Consider the following 13586-nt stretch of genomic DNA (forward strand, 5'->3'; position numbering starts at 1 on the left):
ACCAAAAAGTGTTTGATACTTTTTTTTTCAGAATAATCCATCTCCTTGACCTACTCATGATACTACTTCTTCAACATAATGCATAGACTTTTGCGAATCTATGAAAGAGGGAGTATTATGCAAAATGTTTTTTAGCTTCCTGTCATGTTATAACGTTCCCTCGAACAAAAACATGCCTGGAGAGGTTTAAGATGTCATCATACATGTTTGAGTAATTTAGTGATCTCTCCCAGGCCCTATTTGAACTCTCTGTTAGCTGTAAGGTTCTGTGCAATGCTCAGCCCACAAGCCCACTCCCACACGACAATTCTCCGTACATATTAAAAAAAAAAACATGAACACATCCACAGCAACCTGACAAACCTGATGTGATGTGCAGTAGTTTCAGTTGGTGGGATATGCTTTCAAAAACAAACGTGAGACTTATAAAACATGTTAATACATTGTTTTTGGTGAATAATGCATTTTCAAAACAACAAAAGGTAATATGGTGATCTAAATATGTTATGTGTTAGCAGTTAATAAATAAGTAAAATACCCCTTCTTTAATACCCCATAGAAGTAAAATACCCCTTCTTTAATACCCCATAGAAGTAAAATACCCCTCTTTAATACCCCATAAAAGTAAAATAACCCTCTTTAATACCCCATAGAAGTGAAATACCCCTCTTTAATACCCCATAGAAGTGAAATAACCCTCTTTAATACCCCATAGAAGTAAAATACCCCTCTTTAATACCCCATAGAAGTAAAATAACCCTCTTTAATACCCCATAGGAGTAAAATAGCCCCTCTTTCAGTTAACATTTGCCCCTTAATATTTGCCCTTTGTTTTCAGGTGAACCACGTGGCCTCAGCAACTTTTCAAATGGATGCATTTGGACAACGGTTTATTTTGGACGTGGAGCTTAATCAGTAAGTGACAATGCTTTTTCTATTTCACTTAAAGAGTCACTATGGAATTTTTCTAGTGGAGGGGCCACAGTACACAGTGTGACACTTCATATCTTTATATTGAGAAATGCAAGAAAAGCCAGCAGTTCAAGTTACAGATGACATATCTATAGAGACACAATAATAACACCTGTAACAGAATAAATACAAGATAGATGTGTTTAATGTCATAATGATTAATCCCTCCTTCAGAAAAGTTACATATTGCAACTTTAAAGTGCCAATATTACACAATTTTCTGATCTATGTTATAATGTTTCCTCATCTAAACCCTAAACTCTAGGTTTGTATTTTAATTTTGTTTTATTCACACAAGTTTAACACAAATCCTGCATATTTAGTCTGAGTTCTGCTCTGAAACTGAAAACACTCTCTTCCACCTTGTGATGTCATGTGGTGATACTGGAAGTGGTCTTAAACTCCATACACCACTAGAATCACCTGGATAATTTCAGCTCTAGAATTGCCCATCTCTACTGGAATAGAAGGTGAAAAGAAGCTGTTAACTTGAAAACTACTCCTTCATGACATCACAGGGTGGAACAGAGCATTTTGAGCTTTTGTAGACAGACTGATTACTCAAATGCGTGTGACTGAAACGCAACTCCAGGTATGTTTGAGGACGCAGCAACATGTTAACATGACTTAAAGCTCACTAAAGTCCATTTTGCGTAATATAGGGCCTTTTAATGTATGTAAATTTGACCCCTGCTATTACAACAGTGTTTATTTAAGCCAACACCAGTGATACTTTCCGATGGGCCAGATTTTGAAGGGCAGAAGCTATCTTGTCTTATCTCTTAGTATTGGAATGGCTAATCTTTGTACTATGGGAGTATTTGTCTGGCTTTAGCAGTCGTGCTGTTGTGTGCTTGATTTAAAGGACCCATCATAATAGAAAGTGATTTCCGAGAAGGGCCGGAGTGCTGCTGTGTTAGACGCCAGTATTGATCCCGCTTTTGCTAATGGAACAACTCTTTCCACACTTCCTGTCTTTACCTTGTGCAGGGCCTGGTCTCAAACTTCTCCCATGTTGAATTGGAAAGAAAGAGTTGTTTTATTGGCTCCATGGGTTGGCGATGTGGACAAATAGATAGGTTGTTTTTTTTGTTTTGTCAGAAAAATCCACTTATTTTTTAACAAAGAGTTGAAAAGATGCAGAAACACCGCTTTATATAATTTGATTGAAAACGCTTAAGTTCCATTTGAAAATATTAGATTTTTCTTGCTCATTATTAATTTTTAGTGAACATTTATTTGACTTGGAAGATCCCATTTCAGAGTCTTATTTTTACATAACAGAATTGAAATTGTGTAACCTTCTAGTCTAAACAGCATAGATCAAACAACATAGACCTTCTGCCTCCAACTCGCTCTAAAATGTTTGCTTTTGCTCATCCTAAATATACTTTTTTCACTTATTTTCTTCATGTTACAAACAGAAAATCACACATAATTTGGTGCTTGAGTCAGGCTGGTGGATTTTGGAGTGAGGAGGTGTTGAAATAATCCGCCAAAGAGTAAACTTAGCCACATTTTGTTTAGCAGAAATTGAATGAGCTTGAACAGAGACTTAGCCCAGCTGTGCCTGTGGTCTGAATAACAATAAGAGTGGTCTGCCTGTTACCAAATCAGGTTTGTTTTTCTGCAGTTGTGGGTTTCTGAGTTTCTTAAAACATTTGAACTGCCAGAGTTTGAGATTTTTGCCAAGAGAGGCAAAAACAAACTGTTAAGTAAAAGTTGTTGTTGTCACAATATTAAAATTTCAAACTCAATTTCGACAGTAAGGAAATCAGGCAATACTGGATACCACAATAAAACATGCCTCCTTTTTTGTCATAGAATGTAATTTTCATATACAAAATAATAGAAATTTATCTTAACTCAAGGTCTTATATTTGTTCTAGTGAATCTCAAAAAATCTAACTAAAACTGCTCAGAAAAGATCAAAATTTGTTCCATTGATGTGATATTTTGCAGTATCAAAGCTTACTTAAATGAGCGCTGGTGTATAGTTTCGATATTGAATACCTAATATTAATTACCTAAATTATTGAAGCATTAATTCTTCAGAAGCAGTAGTATTGGTAGTTGTAGCTGTAGTAGTCATAGTACCATTACCAGTAGTAAACAGACCTCCTGTAAGTTTAAATACCAGACACCAATCAAACTGTTATGTAGTTAAGTACAATTTTATGATTATTTAATTCAATTTTATTAACATAGCACATTTAAAATACAACTTAAGCTGCCCAAGGTGCTTCACATAAACAATATTAAATAAAAACAGATATACCTAAAATACAACACATGGGCAAAAACAATAAAACAATAAAACACCATGATCTTCTGTCTAACTAGAACCAAATGCCAGGGAGAAGAGGTCTTATTTTGTCAGTATTATGTCTCCACCCTTACAAACTAACAGTAAAACCTCTAATCTTCTTTCATTCACATTGCTTAATACATTATGACCAGTGTTATGGAAACAATCTTTATAAATGATATAGTAAAGCTTTTGTAAACCGCCAGATAAAAAGTACATTACACAGACTGTTTCAAAATGAGTTGTTTTTGCTTCTAACATTTTTACAGTTATTATTTTTTGGTTTTCATGATTTTATTTTGACCTGGTAATGATGGTCGTGTGCTAATTTCTGTCTGAAAGGTCAGGATTTGTATAGATGGCACTTAATTATACGCCTTAGACTTCCATTATAAACAAACCCATTGTGTTTCATTGGGGACATGTTTGGACACGAGGCACCAGCTCATGAAGCGTGTCGCCTGAGTGTGAGTCTGGAGGGGGTAGATGGTCTTTGTCCTCCCACGGGTCACGCCCACTTTTAGATATTCATGAGACCAGTCTGAGAGGGGGAGGATGGGGGTTTCCAAAAATCATCGACTTACCCTCCACCTCCCAAACCAGCCGCATCATTATTACTATACACCCATTCACCATCCAGCCCCCTCTGCGTCACGCCCCCGCCCCTCCCACCTGCTCATGCTGAATAATAGATGCCTCTGTAGACCAAAAACCAGGAGAAATGCCTTTTTAGAATAGAGACAGGGTCCACTACATGTCATTGTATCTTGACCTGCCCCAATTAGGCCTGTCACAGTAATTACTATATTGACTTATCGTTCAGTATATGAAAGCTGGAACAATAATTTTTGGGGTCCGTATTTGTCACGTGTACATTTTCCTTGCATTACTGAGGAATTTTGGTAATTTTTTGGCTGTAGAATAAGATTTAAGCTGTAAACGGTTGTATACGTCACTTCTATGACTCATTACAGATGCAAACTAAGTACTAAAGTGTTTCAATCTGCTGTTTGTTTATTACAGCTCATGATTTTTTTTAAACAATACTTTAGAATTAAAATATGTTTGTGGTTTAAATCTGCTCTTCCTAACTATATGTAACTATGGTAACCACAACTGATTTATATGTCATGCTTTATATGTATATAGTGGGTATTTTTAGTGTTTTACATTTTAGAGTGACTGAAATATGAAATGCTAAACTATAACAAGATCTAATGTACAGCCTTGTGAAAATATCAATGCCTGTATAGATTTAGCGTTGTGTCAGACATTGCACTCCAATACAGCTGTTTCTTATACCCAATACACATGAGATATTGTGGATAGAGTGACCAGATGTCCCCATTTACCCAGAACAGTCCCAGTTTTGAACCCTGTGTCCCCTGTCTCAGCAGATTTATCCAAAACATTGATTTGTGCCAGTTTTATACAAGAAATGTCCAAGCTGTCCCTGTTTTTGACCAATTTGATACCCGCCAACAGTAAAAAAGAGAATATATTGTCATCTGTTTAGCTAAAATACAGAAAAATGTGCTTGAAAATGAGCATAAGGCAGAAAAATGCACCGACTGAAGTCCCTCAGATATACAGACCCACAAACAAGTCAAGAATGGACAATATCACAATTTAATTATAACCAACCATCCCAACCTGGGTGTGCCCCAGTTTTTTATTTTGAAAATCTGGTCACCCTAATTGAGAGTATAAATAATTGTATTGATTTTGCAAACAGTAACAAGGCTGTTGTTTGAATAAGTATCGCTGATTCGCAGAGAGAGCTCCCATTGTTGTTGTGGCATGTGTTATCTAATGTGCTGTCTGCTGATGACTCTATTATGCTAATTCACCTCAAGCGCTAAGTAAAATATATCATTTATCTTCTCCATTAAATCAAATGTTTGTGTACGCCACTAACGCCAACAGTGTTCTCCAAATGAGCCAAACATCAGGATATTTTGAGGTTTGATGAATGAGGACACATGCATCAATAGTATGTTGCGTTGTATACCGGAGTGTTTTTGGTCCCAGGTGCAGAAGGCAGTGAGGTGTTGTCTTAATTATAGCTAACAAGAACAGATTGAAAGAAATGAGGTTCTGACAGAAAAGGGGGGAAATCAATACTTAAGAGAATTAAGAAAAAGGAGCAGACTTCTTTACATTAGATTTTGCTTCCCTTTGTTTGAAATGTGTTGGCGATGTTCACACATGTTCACACTAAGAGTTAAAAACATGGAAGTATTAATTTATTGGTTTGACCCAATCTAGGCTAAATTAAAATAGAAATGATAATATACCTTTTACATATTATTTTAGATGGCTTTTATGATTTTTTTATGTCCAAATGATGTACATTAAATGCCCCAGTTTACAGTATAAGATAGGTAGTTGTTATTTTAATATTTTAATGCAGTTTGTAGATTCAGGTTTCAGTGTTGAGACAGTGTGTCTGTTACTTGTGTTCACGGTTTCCATGTTAAAGCTGCTACCAGTGGTCTTTCTCACATGTCCTTGAAGAAAACATACTTCTATAATCTCGCCTGTCAACTATACGTGAGACATTTGCACTGGGGTGAGGTTAAGGTACACTGTACTGACTATCTAGGAAGATTTGTCCCCTGTATTTGACCCACACTTCAATGACCCATCTCCTGATCTTGAGCTAGGTCTAATTAGGAGGACTACAGTAGCTGGAGGATTTTGCCTCTTGTGCATGTTTTGGGTGGATGGGGACAATCGGAGTACTCAGAGGAAATCCACTCGTATACGGGGATCTGCAAACTTCACACAGAGACGATGAACTGATAATTGTGATTAGTTAGTATCATAGTAATTCAGTTTAACTATATACTCAGATGAACAAGTATAAATACAAAAAATCTGAATGTCTTGATCTGAATACATGTTTTTATGATCAGTGTGGTGTAGTAATAATAAAGATATTACGAGAACATTCCTGTATTTCCTTCCTCATTCCAGACCGTCCTCTTGCTCCCTGTTCTCCCTGTTGTCCCTGTTGTCCCTGTTGTCCCTCTTTCCCCTGTTGTCCCTCTTCTCCATGTTCTCCCTCTTCTCCATGTTCTCCCTCTTCTCCCTGTTCTCCCTTTTCTCCATGTTCTCCCTTTTCTCCCTGTTCTCCCTCTTCTCCCTGTACACCTGCTCATCCATTACACGTGCAGCTTGTTCCAACATGCTCTGCTCTCACATAGACATGATTTAGGCCTCTCCCCTGTCCCACTGTCCCATTCAGAGACCATTCATCACTGACCCACGTGTCCCTCCTGCCTGGTGACATCCTTACACGCTCACTCCTCTTTCTCTATCTCTGTTTCTCCCCTCCTCCTCTTTCTCTCTTTCTCTCTCTCTCACTCTCCCCCTCTTCTCACTCATCTTCATCTTTCTTTCTCTCTCTTTCCCTGTCACTCTATCTCTCTCCCCCTACTTGCTTATCCTTCACTCTTCTCCCCTCTTTTTCTCCTCCCTCTCCTCACTTATCTTTCTTTTTTCTGCCATCCTATCTCTATAGCTATCTCTCACTCCTCTTCGTCCTAATCTCTCTCTTCCTCCCATGTTTTTCTCCTCCCCCTCCACCTCTTTCTCCTCTTCATCACTGCCTCTACTCCTCTCTCTCCTCTCTAGCTCCCCTCTTCATTCATCTACGCTCCTACTCCTATTCTCTCTTTATCATCTCTCTCACTCATTGTTCTCTCTCTCATTTTCTCATCCTCATGCTAGCCTGTATCTCTATTTTCCTGTCTTTCCCTCTCTCTTCTTCCCCCATCATTGCTGTCTCTCCTCTCGTTCTTTCTCTCCTCCTCCTCCTTCTATTTCCCTCTGTCCTCCACTCCCCCTCTCTCACCCTCCTCCTCTCTCTTTCTCCCTCCTCTCCCTCCTTTCTATGCCATATACATTTCACTCTCCCCTCCTCTCGGTCTCTTCTTCCCTCCCTCTCGTTGCCGTCTCTCCCCTGTCCTCGACTTTGTAATTTATTTCAGCGAGGTGTGATCTGATTTACCGTGGACTTAATGAGCGGTGGAGGTGGAGGAGAAGTAGTGAAGAAGGGATGGATGAAAGTCAAAAAGAACGTGTGCAGGTGCCCTTCATGCATCCTTGACCACGGGTGGGTGGGTGTGTAGGTGCAGCAAAGATGGAGAACACATTACACTGTATATGAGTTTACAGTGAGAGGGATACTTGGACGTCCCATTTTCTTCTTATCGGACTCTTTGGAGCTTTTAATCATGTTAAAAGAAGAGAAGCACCGACCCAACTATGTTTTTATAAATGTTACTCTTCAGAGCAATTTAATTACACATTTATAGACTCACGCAATTTCTGGATAGGAGACAATATCAGATAATAATAATAATGCAATGCACCCAAAGCGCTTTACAGTGCATTAAGCTATAGAATGGTAAGCTATAGAATCTTACCACAGCTGCCGTAGGGTAGACTGACAGAAGCAAGGCTGCCAATCTGTGCCTTCAGCCCCTTCAATCACCATCAACTCTCACTCACACCCCCCACTGCCCCACTGTGGCACCCGGTGGTATTCCCAGCATCTCCCATCCAGGTACTAACCAAGCCCAGCCTTGCTTAGCTTCTAAATTCTGATGAGATTGGACGTTCGCAAGCATGGCCATTGTTCAACTTATTCCTAAACCGTTCTTTTTTGTAGTGGGGCTTCTGGTTAAATGCAGATTCCACTAATTTCAAAGGTGAATTTGTGAAAACTTTTGCTGCTAAAATATGACATGAAGTAGGTTAATTTGTGTAAAACTTTCAATCGATTCTCTGGGAAGCTTTAAAACGGCTTTTTCGTGCGTATTGAATTTATATGCTGTCGAGAGCGTCATGCAAATAATACAACCCGACTCACAGTGGCAGCGCCAAAGGCAACTTCCAAAAAAAGATGAATTAAAAGACTGTTCTCTCATCAAAACATCCCTGAATCCTGCTTTTTCACGTTACATTCACACTCCTTTTCACTTAGTTACAGTCTTCATGCTACAAACAGTATCACACATAATTTGGTGCTTGAGTCATGCTGTTGTATTTTGGAGTGAGGATATGTTGAAACTGACAATCCCCCAAAGACTAAACAGCCACATTTTGTTTAGCAGAATTTGAAGGAGCTTGAACAGAGACTTAGCCCACCTGTGCCTGTGGTCTGAATAACAATAAATGTTTAAATCCGCAATTTTAGTTTTCAAATTTTAAGTATTGCAATAATCTCTGTGAAGACTATACTACTCCATCACTTTTAACTTCTTTCATAGTCCATATTATTAGCGAGCGTAGGTATCTCAGCTCACCAGTTCAAACTGAATTTCAGAAGGTACCATTTATGCCTCTTAACTGCTGTATTTTTCTTCCTTTTTATTCTTTCTTCAACCCCTTTAAGACCCCCTCTCCCCTCCACTTCTTTCAAACCCCCCCACCACCACCACAATTTGAAAGGATTACCCAATACAAAGAAACAGCCAGCAGACGCAGACAGGAGCAAGACTTAACTCACTGGAAAAACATGCAAATTCCTCTTAAAACGGCTATTCTTTTATACGCAATACAAAAATGTCCACATATACCAGAGATTACACGTCACTGTATAATTTTGTGTGTCACTATTTAGCTTAAATCAGTGTTTACCAGCGGTGGAAAAAGAGCATTGCATGTTGTCACTGTTCTTTTGATGCACGCAGCTTCACAAGGGCCAATGCATAATTTAGGAACCTACTTGAATTGGACTGTATGGTGCAATGCAATAAGACACAACAACATTACGACCTTTAGACAACCTATAAATCCTTTTCAAGTAATACTCAATTTATGATGAGTTTTTGCCTCATAACCACATTTTGGTTCTTCAATCCCTCATGATAATTACTATAGCTATATTTGGGATCAGTATTTATCTTGTGTAATTTTTTCTTTGCACTACTGGGAAATTTTTTTTTTTTTTTTTTCAGTAAATGATAATATTTAAGCCATAAAAGTTTGAATTAATAACTTCTAATGCTCATTACAGATGCAAACTAATGGTTAAAGTGCTACATTCTGCTGTTTATTTATTGCAGCTTATGATTTTTTTAACAGTATTTGTGGTTATTGTGTTAGTTGCATTATTATTGTTTATCGTCTATATTTACTTTAGCAATATATATGAAACTTTAAAATGTGTTGACAGACCTATACTACACCCATTTGCACCCTGCTTTATATTGTAGTGTCTTCTAGTGAAATATACTGTTGAATGTTGTGTATTAGTGAGATTTAATCAAGTTTCACAAAAGGCTGTGTAGAAAAAAAAATAAAAAAGAAGACCGCTATTGCACAATGAAGCAGCGAGCAAGAATCTAAATTAAAATGGGGATGAGGGTATCAAGATATATGAATAGTAATTTTAATGCAAAATACAGCAGCGTGCACAGCAATTAAATTTTATGTGTACAATTTTATATCTTTGTGAATGGTCAAATTAATGTCCTCAAAATGTCACCTATAAACAGGAAGCTGAAACCTCCAAATAGAACCTTACTTGAACATCAAAACCATTTCTGCATGTTTTATGTAGTGACAATAAAGAGCGTATATTTTATTCCCATTTGAAGATTTCTTTTCCTCTTTGTAAGCTCCAGTTTCCCCCTACGCTGATGTAAAGTGATTGAGGAGTGAATGAATTAGAGCCAGGAGACCTTTAATGAGGCCTCGGTGGGAGAGGAGAGGAGGGGGAGAGGGAGAGGGGGACTGTGGCAGGTGAATGTAACTGTAACATTCCCCATAGACAAACACAAACCTATTCTGTTTTTCAAATGTGTATATTCTACATCTGCTTTTCCATCTCTCCTTTCTCTTCATCGCTCTTAACACCCTCCCCCCTTTTTCAGACCCCTGACACGGCACACGTCCTGCTCTTTTGTGTTAGCTCCCTTTTTTATGATGGGGTTAAATGACAAATCCATATACGGGACAGAGACGCATGTGAAGGATATGTGGAGGCATTGATTTTCTTTGCGTGTTTTGTTTTCAGATCTTTTCTTAGAGCCCAACCAAATAACAGGGTTGTTGTTGTTTTTTTTTTTGTAGTAAAATTATACATTTTTGCCATCAACATAATGGTTCTAGGTAGACCAGAGACTAGAGCTCTCTCTCCCTACTCTCAGCCCCCATTGAGACTGGCCAGTTTGTCAAGATTTTGCCCTGTATTTGTAAAATTAGTTTCTTAGTTAAACTTGACCTTTGTTACTCTTTTGTTTAAATCTCGTATTCTACCTTTTGTGTAAATATTTTAGATTCCTTTTGTTTAGTTCACCTTTTACAATCCTGTTCATTAAATTACTTCTTTATTTTACCTTTTTTTTCAATTGTTACCTCCCTGACCCCAACCAGCTTGGTTGTAACAAATTGGGGACTCATCCTACCTTAATAAAGCAGCAGTATTAACAATATAATGGGTTTGTATTGGGATTGTGTGGTGGAATATTGTTATCGCCTGTAGCTGATGTTTGAATTGCTTTTGTATGCCAACACACTCTGTGGCTCTGTCTTTGAGGGTATAGCAGATGGGGATGGTGAATGGCCTGATCAACCGTCATCCTACCCCGTCATAAGATCCTCTTGCTTCCCACGTTCCCCAGCTCTAGGGATGGGGCTCGGTTCCAAGCGTGCCTGGCCAGTCTCAATGGGGGTAGGGAGAGAGCGCACTAGTCTCCGGCCTACCTAGAACCAGCTCTGGTGCTGTTGTTAAGACAAGCAGGTGACGCCACCAGACCAAATTATAGGTGTGCTAGGTGTGCTCGCATCCACATAAGACTCTAAATTAACATGTTAAGTGAGCGCCCTCATTGAAGAACTTGGCACCCCCATAGGTCCCAGCACGCCCCTGGTCACAGCAACACCACGTGACCACTCTGAGGAAGACCGATAGTGAGCAGTCGAAACTGTCATACAAACAACACAACAACAGCATGCACTCATATCAGATTTGAACTGCTGACCCTACAGTTAGTGGGTATCACATTTTTTCAGTTTTTCACTATCCATGTAGTTTAGAGTTATGGAAAATTTAAACTGTTGCCATATACAAATTCAGAACTAAACTTATATAACATTTAATTTGTAAAAGGTCTTCAAAATGGCACTGATAACACATGGTCATGCGACTAAAACCCATGAATAGCTCCGTCACTCTTTTTATGTTTCTGCCGTTACCACAGTCCCCAAAAGTGCTGCTAAGCGACCGAGATCGTGAGAAGAATTTTGGACTAAAAAGTTGAATTTCACTTCACGCTGTGTCACAATAAAAGCGACTCCAATGTCAAATGTTTTACTGGAAAAAAGATTTGGATGTGATGGACAAGCAGACGGATCCCGCTGCTCTGAGCTGTGCTGACTATTTGCACCCACTCAGTAATAAGTGTTGTTCCATTCTCAAGCTCAGACTGAGGGAGAGTAGGCTGGCATTAAAAGTGAAGCCACGAGGCCCATGTGATTACTATGTAAATGTGCCTAAAAAAATTGCTCTGATTGACAGCTTTCCAGTGGCTTTGAAACCAGAGATTGTATAAAGAAGTTTACGAAGTGAGTGTGACGTCACCCATAGCATTTGGCTCCAGTCAAATGCAGCTCATCGAGGCAAATTTGAAGCCAAGTTGCATAATAAGAATTCCGACCGCGAGTATCATAGCAACAAAAGAGCCAATCTGGAGCAAGGCTATTGAAGGTAATGCCCCTTCCTGCCCACACCACTGATTTAGCAGGGAGTAGACGATTAGCAACATTGTCAATCAAACCTGTTACTACTGATAGCAGAAGTGACCTCGAGGAAAGAAGGTGCCCAATTTGTCTGTTATTAATGTTCATACATGGTTAAAAGCACAAAAAGCTAAGTTGACATAAAAAGGACCCTTAAATCAACCATGTGAGCCTTGGGGTTAAGTGAGTAAGTTTCAAAGATTTTTTTTATTTTGCAGCATTTTTAGACATCTAAAAATATCTTCAGCATTTGCAATATTATTCTAGTTGTACCACACATGCACTTTATCCTCAAGCAGTTCTTTTATTCTTTCAAAGGGCCATATTAGTCTGTTTTCTGATCTATGGTATAATGTTGTTTCCTCATCAAAAACATACCTGGAGTTGTGTTTTGTTTCATTCACATAAACCCTGCATATTTAGGCTAAGTTCTTCTCTCAAACACAAAAAAACACTCTGTTCCACCTTGTGATGCCATGTGGTGATACAGGAAGTGCTGCACTGTGTTTTTAAAATCCACACACCTTCACTAGAATCATTTGGGTAATTTCAGCCCTGGAATTGCCAATCTCTGCTGAACTAAAGGTAAAATGTAGCTGTTATCTTGAAAACTACCACTACATGACATCACAAACATTTTGAGCTTTGGAGGTGTAGACAGACTAATAGTAAAGCGTTACTCAAACATGTGTGAATGAAACAAAACACAACTCCAGGTATGTTTTTTTTAAGCGGTAACAACATCCTAACATGGCAGCTCACAAGAGGGAATTTTGCGTAATATAAGACCTTTCAATAAGTCAGTGTTTGCTTATGAGACCTTCTTATAGACTTTCCTGAGAGTGTAACGCACAGCAAACAAACCAGACTAGGCAGTATTCCCATGTACCTCTCAGGGCGGCACACTTCATTACAATGAGTATTCTGTATGATGTAAACTCCAGTAGGGGGTGACTGTGTTTGTTTAGCCGTGGGGGAGGGGAGTAGCAATAGTCTGATTAAGAGGCTGAGGCCACGTCTTTGTCCAATAAATTATTTAAATCCTGTAACAATTAAAACTGAAACGTGTTATCAGGGCGGCCCATTACAGAGGAGCAGAGATCACAGGCTGAACACACCCACAGGCCCAGGCGCTGCTGCAGACTCAAAACACCGTTTCATTTAAGGCTTTGAAGCTAAAATATTAAGCTACTTTGAACTTTGACTTGTAGTGTTTTGATTCATTCACTTTTTTCATTAAAATTTTTTTCTTACAATTTCTGATCAACTCCAAATTGCTTAATCTGAAAACATGCTCCTGTACACGTCCATACAACTTAAAGAGCACATATCACACTATTTTCTGATATCATGTCATAATGTTGTTTCGTCATCACAAAAATACCTGCAGTTGAGTTTTGTTTCATTCACACATGTTTCACACACACATCCTGCACATTTAGGCTGAGCTCTTCTCTCAAACATAAAACAATCTGTTCCACCTTGTGATGTCATGTGGTAATACAGGAAGTGCTCCACTGTGTTTTTAAACTCCATACACCTTCACTAGAAT

The 13586-nt window shown here is 38.6% G+C and overlaps 1 protein-coding gene across 3 annotated transcripts in view; it reads left to right on the plus strand.

Annotated features, from left to right (window-relative positions):
- Nucleotides 1–13586, plus strand: part of adam22 (ADAM metallopeptidase domain 22) — a 60628-nt gene that overhangs the window by 5894 nt on the left and 41148 nt on the right. For all 3 annotated transcript variants that reach the window (XM_033980889.2, XM_033980890.2, XM_033980891.2), the window contains exon 3: nucleotides 839–915. In XM_033980889.2, the coding sequence (XP_033836780.1) occupies nucleotides 839–915 (77 nt within the window). The remainder of the gene's footprint in view (nucleotides 1–838; nucleotides 916–13586) is intronic.

Source organism: Periophthalmus magnuspinnatus, chromosome 16 (assembly GCF_009829125.3).
Source record: "Periophthalmus magnuspinnatus isolate fPerMag1 chromosome 16, fPerMag1.2.pri, whole genome shotgun sequence".
Taxonomy (NCBI): Eukaryota; Metazoa; Chordata; class Actinopteri; order Gobiiformes; family Gobiidae; genus Periophthalmus; species Periophthalmus magnuspinnatus.